Raw genomic sequence first — 16,656 nt, forward strand, 5'->3', positions numbered from 1 at the left:
TCATCAAGGATGTTAACTTCTGAGGAAATTGTTGCTATTGTTAAATCTTTGACACATACTGGGCAGCAAATTAGGTTCTAATTATTACGGTGAAATATTTATTGATAATTGGACTTGGACTTTGAGATCCTGTTGTAAGGTGAGTTAAGTGAGTGATACTGTTTTTAAAACATTCCCATTATTTGTGTCATTTTTAATTTTAATGTATGCATTATAACTTCTATAAAAGTATATAAAGTGATTTGTTGTGCTCTAAGTTGAATAGTTTGCATTGGTTGCAGGAACATTTGTCAGTAAGTCACAACAGCCTGACGACTCTTCATGGGGAGCTCTCTAGCCTGCCATGCCTACGGGTGAGTAATTTAAAAAAGCAGAGAATTGAAGAAATGACTGTGGGATTTCTAGCAGTACAATTGTTATAATTAATGAGCAGCAAAATCATTAAGTCAAAATTTTGAAAGCATTGTCTTAATGGTGTGCAACTCCTTTTCATTTCCTGTTCCTGACCTATTTGTAAACCTCTTCACTGATTCTTCAATGTGCTTATATCAGAATTTTACTTCCAGTGTACAACTGGGAGTTGCGAGATTTTTAAGCTTCATCTTGTCGTAATACTGAAGTTTTATCATCATAAACATATGTTTGTTATTTAGAGGGGTACACATGTCACAGAGTTCGTGAAAGAAACTGTGGAATTCAACTGGCTTTCAAAGTATACTCTGAATTTATGACATATTCAAGACTACAGACTTTTTGTCTATTGGCATAATTGTACAAAAGAATGTTTTCCCACATTATCTGGGATTGAAATTGTATGTCATGTGCTCTGTGATCTCTATAGGCCATTGTTGCTCGAGCTAATAACCTGAAGAATTCTGGTGTTCCTGATGACATTTTCCAGTTGGATGATCTCTCTGTACTGGTATGTTGACTGAAGGGGTTTGTTATAGTCCAGTTATTGTGTTCACTGTTAGATGAAGCTTATTCAGGCTAAATCTAAACCATCTGGCTTCTACACTAATGTTGATTTAACAAAAAACGCCCAGAGTAGCATCCACACATGTATTTGAAGTCTGATCTCAGTTTTTAAAAATTTTTATATTTGATGCATAAACAGTATAGCAACAATATTTGTACGATGCTGAGGCTGCAATTCTTTCTTGCATCTGTTAGATATTCAGTGAATGTGATTGAGTGAGCCATGTTTTTAAATGTGTCAGAAACATCAAGTTCTACCCAATTTTATGCTGTCAGATTCCTGATGGATATGATTTTGTGGTAGGTGGAGTCTTCCAAGATTAAACTTGTAGCTCTACTTCGTGAACTGAGATGGAGTGACAGAAGTCTTTTTAAAATGAGTTATTGTTAACTTTAAGTTAGTTAATTTTTTTGTGTTCCTATCTCCATGAACACCTGACCTGTGCTCAGGATGTACCTAAGATGTGAGGTTAGAGATTGAAGGCTATGGTAGGATTCAAATTTACTGTGCCATTTCCATGACACCAAATTTTGATCCAAGGGTGAAGATAGAGAGATAGTTGATGTTATGACTATTTGACAACAGAATATTTAAATATCCAATGCAGTATTTGCTAATTGGAAACTTGGAGTAACAAGATGGGTGTTGTTCTCATTCCCATCCCTCCATTCTTTTCCCTAAACCATCTATAATTGTTTGAGACGTATGATCTGTGAAATACATCTGGAAGAAATAACATGCTCACTGCAGAAACACGTGATAATTGCATCTAAAGACGTTATCTTTTGAGAGAGGATTTTTTTCCAAATGACATTAAGCTGCTGTTTTAAAAATGTTTTGTTGGTTGACATAGATTTGTGTTTCAGGACCTCAGCTACAATCAGCTGACTGAGATTCCAAGAGAACTGGAGAATGCTAAAAACATGCTGGTGCTCAATTTGAGCCATAACAGGTAAGCAGGGCTCCCATGCTAAATATAGTTATCGTGAGGTTAAAAAGAAATCTTTCTCAAATATGAGAGTAGGCCACCCAGGCTCTTAAGCTTGCTCGGCCAGTCAGTAAGATCATGGCTGATTTGATTGCAATATGAATTCAAATTCCATCCTACTCCTGATAACCTTTAAACCCATTGCTGAAAAAGAATCTATCTACTTCTGCTTCAAAAATATACATAGACTGTGCTTCCAATATCTTTACATGAAGAGAGTTGCAAAGACTCGTGAATCCTTGGAGAGAAGAAATTGTGCTTAATGTCTTCTAAATTGACAATTCCTGATTTTTAAACAGTGACCCCAAGTTCTAGGTTTTTCCATAAGAAGAACCATTCTTTGTATATCTAGCCTGGAAAGACCCTCAGGATTTTAAGTTGCAAACAAGTCACCTGTTATTTTTCAAAATTCCATGTGAAAGCATAACCTATTCACCCTTTTTTCATAGGACAACCCACCCATTCCAGGTATTAGTCGAATAAACCCTCTCTGTATTTACACACAGTGGGTTTCCTCTGGGTGCTCCAGTTTCCTTCCACAGTCCAAGGATGTGCAGGTCAGGTGAATTGACCATGCTAAATTGCCCATAATGCTAGGTGTATTAGTCAGAGGGAAATGGGTCTGGGTGGGTTACTCTTCAGAGGGTTGGTGTGGACTGGTTGGGCCAAAGGGCCTGTTTCCACACTGTAGGGAATCTAATCTAAAAAATCTAAATCTTTTTAAGTAAAGTGATCAATACTGTGCACAGTACTCTAGATGCAGACTTGCCACAGCCCTTTATTTCTGAAGTAGAGAGGGATGATTCTTTTGTATTCAATTCCCCTCACCATAAATGGTACATTTTTGCCTACCTAATTACTTGCTATACCTTTATACTTTTTGCAATTCATGCAAGAGGGCACCGAGATAACTCTGCATTTTTCTGTAATCTCTCAATTATGCTTTTTCATTTTTCCTGCCAAAATCAACAACTTCACATTTCCCACATGATCTCCGTTTACCATATCTTTGCCAGCTTGCTTAATCTGTCAATATCATTTCATAACTTCCTTGTATCCTTTTCAAAGCTTATTTTTCAACCTCTGTGTTGTCAGCATATTTGATGACCATATTTTCTGTTCCTTCATATAAGTTATTTATATAAATTGTAAACAGTTGAAGTCTCAGCAGTGATCTTGTGGTACACCTCACCAACAGGCAAAAGAACTATTTATTAGGAGAAAGTGAGGACTGCAGATGCTGGAGATCAGAGCTTAAAAATGTGTTGCTGGAAAAGCGCAGCAGGTCAGGCAGCATCCAAGGAACAGGAGAATCAACGTTTCGGGTATAAGCCCTTCTTCAGGAATGAGGAGGGTGTGCCAAGCAGGCTAAGATAAAAGGTAGGGAGGAGGGACTTGGGGGAGGGGCGTTGGGAATACGATAGGTGGAAGGAGGTTAAGGTGAGGGTGATAGGCCGGAGAGGTCGGGAAGAAGATTGCAGGTCAAGAAGGTGGTGCTGAGTCTGAGGGTTGGGACTGAGAAAAGGTGGGGGGAGGGGAAATGAGAAAGCTGGAGAAATCGACATTCATCCTTTGTGGTTGGAGGGTTCCTAGGCGGAAAATGAGGCTTTTCCTCCAGGCGTCATGTTGCCATGGTCTGGTGATGGAGGAGGCCAAGGATCTGCATGTCCTTGGTGGAGTGGGAGGGGGGGTTAAAGTGTTCAGCCACGGGGCGGTTGGGTTCGTTGGTGCGGGTGTCCCAGAGGTGTTCTCTGTAATGTTCCACAAGTAGGCGGCCTTTAACCCTTTAACTCCCCCTCCCACTCCGCCAAGGACGTGCAGGTCCTTGGCCTCCTCCATCGCCAGACCATGGCAACATGACGCCTGGAGGAAGAGCGCCTCATCTTCCACCTAGGAATGCTCCAACCACAAGGGATGAATGCAGCTTTCTCATTTCCCCTCTCCCCACCTTTTCTCAGTCCCAACCCTTAGACTCAGCACTGCCTTCTTGACCTGCAATCTTCTTCCCGACCTCTCCTGCCTATCACCCTCACCTTAACCTCCTTCCACCTATCGTATTCCCAACGCTCCTACCCCAAGTCCCTCCTCCCTACCTTTTATCTTAGCCTGCTTGGCACACTCTCCTCATTCCTGAAGAAGGGCTTATGCCCAAAACGTCAATTCTCCTGTTCCTTTGATGCTGCCTGACCTGCTGCGCTTTTCCAACAACACATTTTTAAGAAAAGAACTATTTATACGTACTCTCTGCTTCCTGTTATCCAGCCAAACCTCTATCCGTTTCAGTATGTTACTTTTACATCATGATCATTTGTTTTTTACAATAAGCTTTTGATGTAGCAACTTAGCAAATGTCTTTCAGAACTCTTAAGTACAATATGTCCACTTGTTCACTTCTTCAAAGAACACCAATAGACTGGTCAGACATGACTTCCTTCTCACAAGACCATGTTGGCTCTACCTGATAACTTTGAATTTATCCAAGTGCCCTGCTACAACTTCTTTAAAAATGCTTTCTAATATTTTAAACTGTGATTAATGTTAAACCAACTAGAATGTAGTTCCTGCTTTCTGTCTCCCTCCCCTTCTTGAATAAAAGAGGTACATTCACCACTTGCCAATCTAAAAGGACCATTCCTGATTCAAGGGAGTTTTGGATAATTAAAAACAATGCATTAACTATTTCACTAGGCAATTTTTAAGAACTGGGGTGAAGTCCATCATAGAGTCATAGAGATATACAAGATGGAAACAGATCCTTCTGTCCAACTGGTCCATTCTGATCAGATAGCCTAACCTAATCTAGTCCCATCTGCCAGCATTTGGCCCATATCCCTCTAAACCCTTTTTATTCATATACCATCCAGATGCCTTTCAAATGTTGTAATCGTACCAGCCTCCAACACCACCTCTGGCAGCTCATTCCGTACATGCACCACCCTTTGCGTGAAAAAAAATGCCCCTTAGTTCTCTTTTATATCTTTCCCCTCTCATCCTAAACCTACGCCCTCTCGTTCTCGACCCCCCCTACCTCAGAGAAAAGATCTTGTCTATTTACCCAATCCATGCCCCTCATGATTTTATAAATCTCTATAAAGTCATCCCTCAGCTTCTGACGCTACAGGGAAAACAGCCACAGCCTATTCAGCCTCTCCCTGTCGCTCAAATCGTCCAACCCTGGCAACATGCTTGCAAATCTTTTCTGAACCCTTTCAAGTTTCACAACATCCTTCCTATAGGAGGGAGACCAGAATTGCACACAATATTCCAAAAGCAGTCTAACCAATGTCCTCTATAGCCGCAACATGACCTCCCAACTCAATGCTCTATCCAATAAAGGAAAGCATACCAAACGCCTTTTACACTATACTATCCACCTGTGACTCCACTTTCAAGGACCTATGAACCTGCATTCCAAGCTATCTTTGTTCAGCAACCCTCCCCAGGACCTTACCATTAAGTGCATAAATTTGCTCTGATTTGCCTTTCCAAAATGCAGCACCTCACATTTATCCATCAGGACCACGGCAGCCTACAGTTTCAACAATTTGCTTAGGAAAATAAGCATAGAAGCGACATCAAGTTCTTTTCTCCCCTCCATTTGCTGATTTATTGCTGCTTCTGGGATGTTTTATCTTGTGTTGTGAAGACTGATGCAAAAATATCTATTCAATTCATCCTTATTTGAATGATTAATTCGCAAGGCTCAGTTTATTTTTTGGACCAATGCTCATTTTATTTTTTAAAAATATTTTCAGAAATTCTGTACCACTCATTGTCTTGTTTCTGGCTAGCTTTCTCTCTCTATTCAGTTTCTGGGTATTCTTCGCTTTCTATATTCTGTCCAGTATCTAACCTGCCACTTGCCGTGTACATTCTATATGCCTTTTAAATTAGCATTATCTTTTATCATTTCTAGTTGACCATGGATGGTGGATCCATCCCTTAGAAAATAAAATCTGAAAGAATTGCGGATGCTGTACATAGAACGTAGAACATTACAGCGCAGTACAGGCCCTTTGGCCCTCGATGTTGCGCCAACCTGTCATACCAATCTGAATCTGGATTAGTGGTGCTGGAAGAGCACAGCAGTTCAGGCAGCATCTGATTTCCAAGCTATTTGGATGCTGCCTGAACTGCTGTGCTCTTCCAGCACCACTAATCCAGAATATGGTTTCCAGCATCTGCAGTCATTGTTTTTACCCCATACCAATCTGAAGCCCATCTAACCTACACTATTCCATATGCGTCCATTTGCTTGTCCAATGACAACTTAAATGTACTTAAAGTTGGCGAATCTACTACCGTTGCGGGCAAAGCATTCCATACCCTTCCTACTCTCTGAGTAAAGAAACTACCTCTGACATCTGTCCTATATCTATCACCCCTCAATTTAAAGCTATGCCCTCTTGTGCTCGCCGTCACCATACTTGGAAAAAGGCTCTCCCTGTCCACCCTATCTAACCCTCTGATTGATTAAGTCACCTCTCAACCTTCTTCACTCTAACAAAAACAGCCTCAAGTCCCTCAGCTTTTCCTCGTAAGACCTTCCCTCCATTCTAGTAAATCTCCTCTGCACCCTTTCCAAAGCTTCCACATCCTTCTTATGATGCAGTGACCAGAACTGTACACAATACTCCCAAGTGCAGCTGCACTTGAGGTTTGTACAGCTGCAGCATAACCTCAAGGTTCCGGAACTCGATCCCTCTTTTAATAAAAGCTAAAACACTATGCCATCTTAACAACCCTGTCAACCTGGGTGGCAACTTTCAAGGATCTATGTACGTGGACACCGAGATCTCTCTGCTCATCTACACTACTAAGAATCTTACCATTAGCCCAGTACTTTGCACTTAGGTTACTCTGACCAAAGTGAATCACCTTACACTTGTCCGCATTAAACTCCATTTGCCGCCTCTCAGTCCAGCTCTGCAGCTTATCTATGTCTCTCTGTAACTTAGAACATCCTTCGTCACTATCCACAACTCCACCAACCTTAGTGTCATCTGCAAATTTACTTACCCACTCTTCTACGCCCTCATCCAGGTTGTTCATAAAAATGACGAACAGCAGTGGACCCAGCACCGACCTTGCGGTACACTACTAGTAACTGGACTCCAGGATGAACATTTCCCATCAATCACCACCCTCTGTCTTTTTTCAGTAAGCCAATTACTGATCCAAACTGCTATGTCTCCCACAATCCCATTTCTCCGCATTTTGTACAATAGCCTACTGTGGGTAACCTTATTGAACGCCTTGCTGAAATCCATATACACCACGTCAACCGGTTTACTCTCACCTATCTGTTTGGTCACCTTCTCAAAGAACTCAATAAGGTTTGTGAGGCACGACCTACCCTTCACAAAACCGTGCTGACTATCCCTAATCAAATTATTGTTTTCTAGATGATTATAAATCCTATCTCTTATAACCTTTTCCAACACTTTACCAACAACTGAAGTAAGGTTCACTGGTCTGTAATTACCAGGGTTGTCTCTACTCCCCTTCTTGAACAGGGGAACCACATTTGCTATCCTCAACTCTTCTGGCACTATTCCTGTCGACAGTGCCGATTTAAAGATCAATGCCAAAGGCTTGGTAATCTCCTCCCTGGCTTCCCAGAGGATCCTAGGATAAATCCCATCTGGCCCAGGGGACTTATCTATTTTCACACTCTGCAGGATTTCTAATACCTCTTTCTTGTGAACCTCAATCCCACCTAGTCTAGTAGCCTCTATCTGAGTATTCTCCTCAACAACATTTTCATTTTCTAGAGTGAATTCATTTAGTGCTTCTCCTGTGACTCCACAACAACTTCCCACTACTATCCTTGATTGGCCCTAATCTTACTCTCATCATTCTTTTATTCCTTAAATACCTATAGAAAGCCTTAGGGTTTAACCCTGATCCTATCCGCCAACAACTTCTCATGACTTCTCCTGGCTCTTCTGACCTCTTTCTTTAGGTCTTCCCTGACTACGTTGTAACCCTCAAGCACCCTAACTGAGCCTTCACATCTCATCCTAACATAAGCCGCCTTCTTCCTCTTGACCAGAGATTCCACTTCCTTCGTAAACCACGGCTCCTCCCTGTCTGACAGGTACATACTCATCTAGGACACACAGGAGCTTTTCCTTGAATAAGCTCCACATTTCTAATGTGCCCATCCCCTGCAGTTTCCTTCCCCATCGTTGCTTCCTAAATCTTGCCTAATCGCATCGTAATTGCCTTACCCCCAGCTGTAACTCTTGGTATACACCTATCCCTTTCTATCACTAATGTAAACATAACAGAATTGTGATCGCTATCACTAAAGTGCTCACCTACTTCCAAGTCTTAACACCTGGCCAGGCTCATTACCCAGTACCAAATCTAATGTGGCTTCGCCCCTTGTTGGCCTGTCTACATACTGTGTCAGGAAGCCCTCCACACACTGGACAAAAACTGACCCATGTATAGTACTCGTACTATAGTGTTTCTGGTCAATATTTGGAAAGTTGACGTCCCCCATGACAACGTCTCTCTGTCTCTCTGTCTCTCTGTCTCTCTGTCTCTCTGTCTCTCTGTCTCTCTGTCTCTCTGTCTCTCTGTCTCTCTGTCTCTCTGTCTCTCTGTCTCTCTGTCTCTCTGTCTCTCTGTCTCTCTGTCTCTCTGTCTCTCTGTCTCTCTGTCTCTCTGTCTCTCTGTGTCTCCTATCGAGAATCACCTTTCCTCGACATCTCTGGAACTATCCGGAGGCCTATAGAAAACTCCCAACAGGGTGACCTCTCTTTTCCTGTTTCTTACCTCAGTTGACGAGTCCCCAAACATCCTTTCTTCAACTGTAATACTGTCCTTGACCAACAATGCCACACCTCCCCCTCTTTTACCATCGTCTCTGTTCTTACTGAAACATCTAAATCCTGGAACCTGCAACAACCATTCCTGTCCCTGCTCTATCCATATTTCCGAAATGGCCACAACATCGAAGTCCCAGAAACCATCCTATGCTGCAAGTTCACCCACCTTATTCCGGATGCTCCTGGTATTGAAGTAGACACACTTCAAACCAACTTCTTGCTTGCCGCTGCCATCTTGCATCCCTGAAACTTGATTTCGGACCTCCCTACTCTCAACCTTTTCTGTACTCGACCTACAATGTTGGTTCCCATTCCCCCTGCTGGACTAGTTTAAATCCACCCCAATAGTCTTAGTGAATTTTCCCCCCAGGATATTGGTACCCCTCTGGTTCAGATGAAGACCATCCTGTTTGTAGAGGTCCCACCTACTCCAGAAAGAGCCCCAATTATCAGAGAAACCAGAACCCTCCCTCCTGCACTATCCCTGTAGCCACGTGTTCAACTCTTCTCTCTCCCCCTATTCCTCGCCAAACTAGCACGTGGCACTGGCGACAAACCCAAGACAACAACTCTATTCGTCCTAGCTCTAAACTTCCATCCTAGCTCCCTGAATTTCTGCCTTAAATCCCCATCTCTCTTCCTACCTATGTCATTGGTGCCTATGTGGACCACGACTTGGGGCTGCTCCCTCTCCGCCTTAAAGATCCCAAAAACACTATCAGAGCCATCACGAACCCTGGCACCTGGGAGGTAACACACCAACCGTGAGTGTCTCTCGTCCCCGCAGAACCTCCTATCTGTCCCCCTAACTATGGAGTCCCCAATCACTACTGCTCTGCTCCTCTTCCCCCTTCCCTTCTGAGCAGCAGGAACAGACTCTGTGCCAGAGCCCAGTACCCCACTGCTTTCCCCTGGTAAGTCGTCCCTCCCAGCAGTATCCAAAACAATATACTTATTGTTGAGGGGAATGGCCACGGGATTCCTGCACTGCCTGCCGGTTCCCTTTCTATCAAAAACAGAAATTGCTAGAAAAGCTCAGCAGGTCTGACAGCATCTGTGCAGAGAAATCAGAGTTTGATGATCCTTCCTCAGATTCCATCCCTTGGAATTGTTCTTATTGATTGCAGAACTGACACGTTCCAAACTTTAAAATATGCCCTTAAGAGTCTGCCTCTGCATCTCTACTGATGTATCTTTAATGTAATTTGCCATTCACTTTAGCCAGTTCAGCTTCTATGCCTTCATAATTGCTCCTCTTTAAAAAATAGTTTTGGACCAACTCTTCTATTCACTTAGGGTCCAATACATCTTGCTCACAAGTGGATTTTTGTCTATATCTTCTCTCACTTCTGTTGAAGTGTTTCCGTGTCTTTTGTTTCCTGAACCTAGATCATGCCTCTTTATTGTACTATTACCATAATTAACTCAGCCAGTTGTCCACATTTTCCTTCCTTCCTATCATTCCTGAATATCCTATACCCTTTAAGATTCAGGTCCTAGTCAGTATCATTCTGTAGCCTTGTCTATGTTATGGCTACCAGATTGTAGTTGTTCTTTTTGCATTCTCAGTTCATCTTTTTGTTTTAAATGCTGTGTGTATTCAGATACAGAGTCTTCTGGTTTGATCTCTTACCCCCACTATTCAACTTAAAATCCTTTCTACTTCTCTAGTTATGCAGTTGTCAGAAACACAGGACCCAGCATGATTCAAGTGGAAACTGTTCCATCAGTACAGATCTCACTTAACCCAATACTGGTGCTAGTGCCCAGTGAGCTGGAACCAACTTTCTATTGCTAGTGTTTGAGCCATTCACTCACCTCTCCAATCTGATAATTTCATTTTTCCTCTGGTTTTGTTTTTTAGGCTTTGCAGTTATAAATAACCTACAATTTAAAATAAAAAGGAATTGAAAATGCACAAAGTCTGTGTCTGAAAAAATACATTCAATTTAAGACAATTTTGTATGAATACAAACTCTGACTAGAGGAATGCATTTTGCCTATCTTCATTAATTACCTTTGGTATTGTATTGTTTGGAAGTGTGGGAAACATCAAAGAACATATGCCTGTCTGCTCCCCTTCCCTGGGATGGTGTAGAGGATGGACACATGCTTGCAATTTCCCAGATTTCAGTTAGTAGAATGGGTTTTTCACATCTAGTTTTTCCTTTCCTCCCCTTCAGCTTCTTTCTTGCATTATTTTTTCAAGGATTGGGAATTGATGATGGGGAATTGAAAATGCAAGCTTGTAGAACAGATTTGTAAAAGAGAATGGGCCAATATATTAACTGAATCATTGGTTTAGCGTACAGTTTAGTGGACTGTCATTGGTTTTTTTGTGTTTGTACAGATTCTTTCTCACTTCCTTTCCCTCTCCTGTTGTGCTGTCCTGTACAATCTTGATGATCTGAGGTGCTTACTACCTCAACTTTGATATTCTGAAGCAGGACATTTGAAGTTATAGGTCTAAATGTATTTCTTCCTTTCCATACAGAAGGGAAAGATCAGAGAGCCTGTTTGAGGCTATGTAGATTATATAGGTCAACACAATAGAATGTGGAGCAATGAGGGCTTACCCGCTAAACTGAGATAACATGTCATTTCCAGGACATGTTTCACGATAATGTTTGTCTGTCTTTCTTAACACTTTGTAATATGTTGCTATTCCTGCATTTCAACTTTTTTTTTTCCCCTTGTAGTGTGGACAATATCCCAAACCAGCTCTTCATTAATCTGACCGATCTGTTGTACCTCGACCTGAGTGATAATAATCTGGAGAGTCTGCCTCCTCAGATGAGACGTCTTGTTCATCTCCACACACTGATTTTGAATAACAACCCACTCATGCACGCTCAACTGCGGTAAGAAACAAACAGCAATAAATAACTGTTGCTGCTCAATTGCACAAAATATAATGAATGAGTCAGAAACTATTTCAAAGTATTTCCTAAACTATTAAATCTTGTAATAAGTGTCTGTCTTTCTGGGTATTGAGCTAAAGTAGGCCTAACAGTCCACTTACTGTGTCTTTGACTAAAGTTTCAAGATGATTATAATATGACACTTCAATGCATTGACTTATTTGGACCAGAAAGTTTACAAGTTTGACGTTTTCTTAACCCTTGATGGAATAGTGTCTGTGCTTCAAAAATTGCGACCACTTCCAACATTGCTGCAATATAGTTATGAAAAGTTGGATACCGTGCAGTTAGACTTTCAGATCTGTGGAGCCAGGCAGTCTTGTTTTAATTGTGCTGCTCTATTTAATCCACAGTACCAATCTTTTGCAGGCAGCTTCCTGCAATGACTGCATTACAGACATTGCATCTTCGGAATACACAACGCACACAAAGCAACCTGCCGACAAGCTTAGAAGGCCTATCCAATTTATTAGGTAAGCTGACTTAAACCCGTTAGAATCTGCTGTTTTTGCAGGTTCCAGTGAATCCTCTAGCAATTTTTGATAACTCTCTGTTTCGGTCTTTAAATTTTAGACCTCCAGCTTTGGTATCCAGTACACATTATTCCGCCTCACTCCACCCCCTTCATCAATAATTCTTAAAATAAGCCAGACTCTTTTTTTTTAATCTTTACCTGATCAGCCTCTTTTCTATCTCTTCTATTTCTTTCAAAAGAAAGTGTTTTTTGATTAGATTAGATTCCCTACAGTGTGGAAACAGGCCCTTTGGCCCAACAAGTCCACACCGACCCTCCGAAGAGTAACCCACCCAGACCCATTTCTCTCTAACTAATGCACCTAACACTATGGGCAATTTAGCATGGCCAATCCACCTGGGCTGCACATCTTTGGACTGTGGGAGGAAACCAGAGCACCCGGAGGAAACCCACACACAGACTGGGAGAATGTGCAAGCTCCACACAGACAGTCACCCAAGCTGGGACCCTGGTTCTGTGAGGCAGCAGTGCTAACCACTGGGCCAACGTGCCACCCCAAAACACTTCCTTTCTTCGTACAATTGAGCCTGTCCAGTAAATTTTTAATCAGTTGTTGGGAACCAGAATTAACATATATAATTTCATAGATTAATCCATGACAATATTTTGCACAGTTATTTGGTTGTAGTCTTGATGGAATGAACCTGAATCACCCCAAAACTCCTCCTCACTCTCAGTTGCAGCCCCCACCTCAACAATACATGACTCTCTAATGAACTGTTTTATGCTGTTGTGCACAATTAGTGTTTTGAAGTCACTTTGCTTGCATTACAGCGCACTGATATTGAAACATTTAAACTTCAGCTGAATGTATCCATGTGTCTGTGTCCAGGTATGGTATTGTATTTGACTCTAGTGTTACTTTACAATCAGAGTGGACAGGCAGAAGATCATCCCACAATCAACTTGGCACTTTGTTTATGTTATAAACGGAGTGCCATACCTTATGACGCTTCACATCGCATAAGTCACCACAGTTCTGGTTGGTCATTTCCTCAGATCAGCATAGTTTTTTTTGATTTGGAAGATGCTTTTACAGCTAGATGCTCTTGCTGCCCACACTTCCCATTGACGACACAAGTGGCTGTATTAGTGACAGCTCATATTGATAAACTGGATTGTCTATAATTGGTGTCAAGGTTTTTCTTTGAAACATTTAACTGAATATCCAAGTCACTGTTTGTATGTTCATTGGATGATAAAACCTTAGTTATTGGTATAAACAAGTGTGTGTTATCAGATTTGTGATTCCCATTGCAACAAAGGGTTATTAGCACAGTGACAATATCTCTGCTTTTGATTCATGCAAAAATAACTTTTGTATTGACAAACTTTACTACAGGACTAATTTTTGGTTTTCAATTTATACTAAGTGATATTCAAGTAAGTCCCTCATTCCTAGTGTATGGGAATTCTCTCTGAAGTCTGACAACAACGTAAGCCAAGAAGTAATGAACATCACTCAATCAGGCCTTCTGAGCATCTGACATAAAAACAGAAATTGCTGGGAAACCTCAACCAGTCAGACAGCAGCTGTGAATAGAAAGCAGAACTAATGTTTCGGATCCAGTGATCCTTCTTCAGTACTGAATGTTTTCATTGTTCCTGACCCTTTGAAAACTTTTGCAATTAGAGGGAACCTAGTTCTCATGCATTTTACAATATGATTTTTTCTTATGATACTTGTGTAAAACATAAATATGTACTGTGTAAATTGCATGTTCGGCTGACGCTGTGTTTTGGTCTTTAGTATATAATATTTTCAACTTATGCTTCTGTGCTTCAAGCGTTGTTTAGAGTGCAGTATGTTCTCCAGCCATATTTTTTAGCTTGGTTTCTATATCTGGATGTCTTTTTCATAGCCCTTATATTTCTGTTAGTTCTTTGTTTATATGTTGGGGTAGGGTTAAGGTGTTTTTTGCTTTTCATTTGGTCTCCCATTAAAATTAAAAATATAAAGGCCCTTTATGATGAATAACCATTTTGAATTCATTGTCAATAGTATTTTGCTGGATCTATAAATACTTGTGTGTCTATCTATTTTGTAGACCCAGCCCATTCCATAACAATCCAAGAAATGTTTTCGCGTCTGAAATCTCAAAAAGTAGTGTTGCTTTTTTTTTCAGATGTGGACTTGTCCTGTAATGACCTCAGCCGAGTGCCTGAATGTTTGTATACTCTTTCATCTCTACGCCGGCTGAACCTCAGTACTAACCAGATCTCTGAGCTCTCGCTTTGTATTGATCAGTGGACACAACTTGAAACGCTAAACTTGTCACGTAACCAGCTGACTTCACTTCCTGTAAGAATGAATTTTCAATATTGATCTTTATTTTTATGTTGTCCTTGTCTTTTGTTGTGGCTGTGTTTCTGGACAGATAATGCCAGTTGTTATTGTCTTGAGGGAAAAAGGTTGCTTACTTTTGTGATCCTAATTTTGGATATAGGATTTGCAGTTCCAGAGATCTTGGCCTTAACTACTTAAGGCTTGAGGTGCTTTATACAGGTAATGTTATCGGAAGCAGGATCGTTAAGCATCGGTGAGATGAACATATCAATATAAGAATTAGGAGCAGGAATAGACCATTTCAGCCCTTTGAGCATGCTCATTACAGGTCAAGTCAACATCTGAAAAACATGCAGTGCAGCTTTTTGAGATTTGAGTATAGTGGTGGGCAATTGAACAACTAACAGGAGGAGAAGGCTGTATAGATATCCCTATTCTCAACGATGATGAAGCCCAGCACATCACTGCATAAGACAAAGCTCCTCCACAGGTTTCAGCGTCACAAATGTCGATCTTCAGCCAATTTGAATCATGACATGATATGAAGATATAACAACCGAAGGTACTGGTTACTGCAAAGGCAGTCGGCCCTGACAACACTCCAGCAATAGTACTGAAGATTTGTGCTTCCGCAATAGCCATGCCCCTAGCCAATCTGTTTCAGAACAGCTACAACACTAGCATCTACCCTACAATGTAGAGATATATCCAGATATATCCTGCACATAACCAGCTTGGATTTGTGCTATTGTTTAATAACCATTCTATCTGTCTGCTTTCTATTACTAGCAAATTCACGAATTGAGATCAACTAGGAGAAAGTGAGGACTGCAGAGTCAAAAGTTGAATTACCGTTATTGATTTCAACACTACTGCGAAGCCTATTCCAAGGATGCCTACCTTGAAAAAGTTCTCTTCCTCTCTTTACACCCCCAGTTCATCAACTCTGCCCTGAAGCCCTTCAGCCACGTCCTGAAACCCATCTATCCGCCCCACCTTCCTCTCCGACCTATCACCTTCTCCCCCACCTTCATCTACCTATTGCATTCTGAGCTACACCTTCCTCTTCCCCCCCCCCCCCCCCCCCCCCCCACCCACACACACACACACACACACACACACACACACCACCACCCTATTTATCTCGCAGCCCCCTGGGCCACAAGCCTCATTCCTGATGAAGGGCTTATGCCCGAAATGTCATTTCTCCTGCTCCTCAGATACTGCCTGCCCGGCTGTGCTCTTGAATTGCACCACATTGAATTGCTAATAATACTATTTCTAAAGGAATGACCCACTCAGTGATACTCAATTTGGGTTCTGTTATGGCCACTCAATTTCTGACTTCCTTACAACCTTGGGCCAAACATGAGTAAAAGAGTTGTGTTTAAGAGTAGACGTAATGGTGACTCTCTTGACATCAAGGCAGCATTTGACTGAATATGGCTGTAAGGAGCCCGAGCAAAACTGCAGTCACTGCGAATCAGGAAACTCTTTGTCTGTCTGTCTCTCTGTCATTGTAGTTGTTGGAAGTTAATCATTTCTGAAGAGTTTCTCTTTGTACCTAATCTTCTATCCATGCTAAGATGTTATCCTTGTACTATGAGGCCATATTTTGTATCATAATTTGGATGTGGCACCTTGTCGAATACCGACTGAAAAGCTAATTACAGCGCATCCATAGTTCTTTATCTTTATAGCTTCTCGCTTCCGCGAAGAATTCTAATAAGTTAATGAAACTATTATTCTTTAACAAAACCATGTTGCCGGTGTCTGATTTGAGTTTTTCATAAATGTACCACCGTATCCTGCTTTAATAATAGATTCTTAACACTTTTCCCTTTAATAGATCCTAAACTAAATGACCTGTAGTTTCCAGCTTACTGTGTCTCCAAACTCCACTGTATCCCATCACCAAGTCACCGTTTATTTACATGTGCATAGTATTTGACACTAGTCTGGCTTCCTTAGAGCCAGCTCTGAGTGAATAGAACTTCTGACACTCCTGTTCACATCTGTCAGCGAGGGCTTCCTGATTGGGACTGTTAACCTGGTACAATCAGGGAATTCATAATCTGAGGTCCACCTGGCTGACCTCATTGCAGTC

At 41.5% G+C, this 16,656-nt stretch overlaps 1 protein-coding gene across 1 annotated transcript in view; it reads left to right on the forward strand.

Moving 5' to 3' along the window:
• Window positions 1-16,656, forward strand: part of flii (FLII actin remodeling protein) — an 81,125-nt gene that overhangs the window by 10,228 nt on the left and 54,241 nt on the right. Inside the window, exons 3-8 of the mRNA XM_072559553.1 lie at window positions 282-353; window positions 842-922; window positions 1,846-1,931; window positions 11,506-11,667; window positions 12,097-12,200; window positions 14,389-14,564. Coding sequence (XP_072415654.1) covers window positions 282-353; window positions 842-922; window positions 1,846-1,931; window positions 11,506-11,667; window positions 12,097-12,200; window positions 14,389-14,564 — 681 coding nt within the window. The remainder of the gene's footprint in view (window positions 1-281; window positions 354-841; window positions 923-1,845; window positions 1,932-11,505; window positions 11,668-12,096; window positions 12,201-14,388; window positions 14,565-16,656) is intronic.

This window comes from Chiloscyllium punctatum, chromosome 40 (assembly GCF_047496795.1).
Source record: "Chiloscyllium punctatum isolate Juve2018m chromosome 40, sChiPun1.3, whole genome shotgun sequence".
In the NCBI taxonomy this organism is placed as follows: Eukaryota; Metazoa; Chordata; class Chondrichthyes; order Orectolobiformes; family Hemiscylliidae; genus Chiloscyllium; species Chiloscyllium punctatum.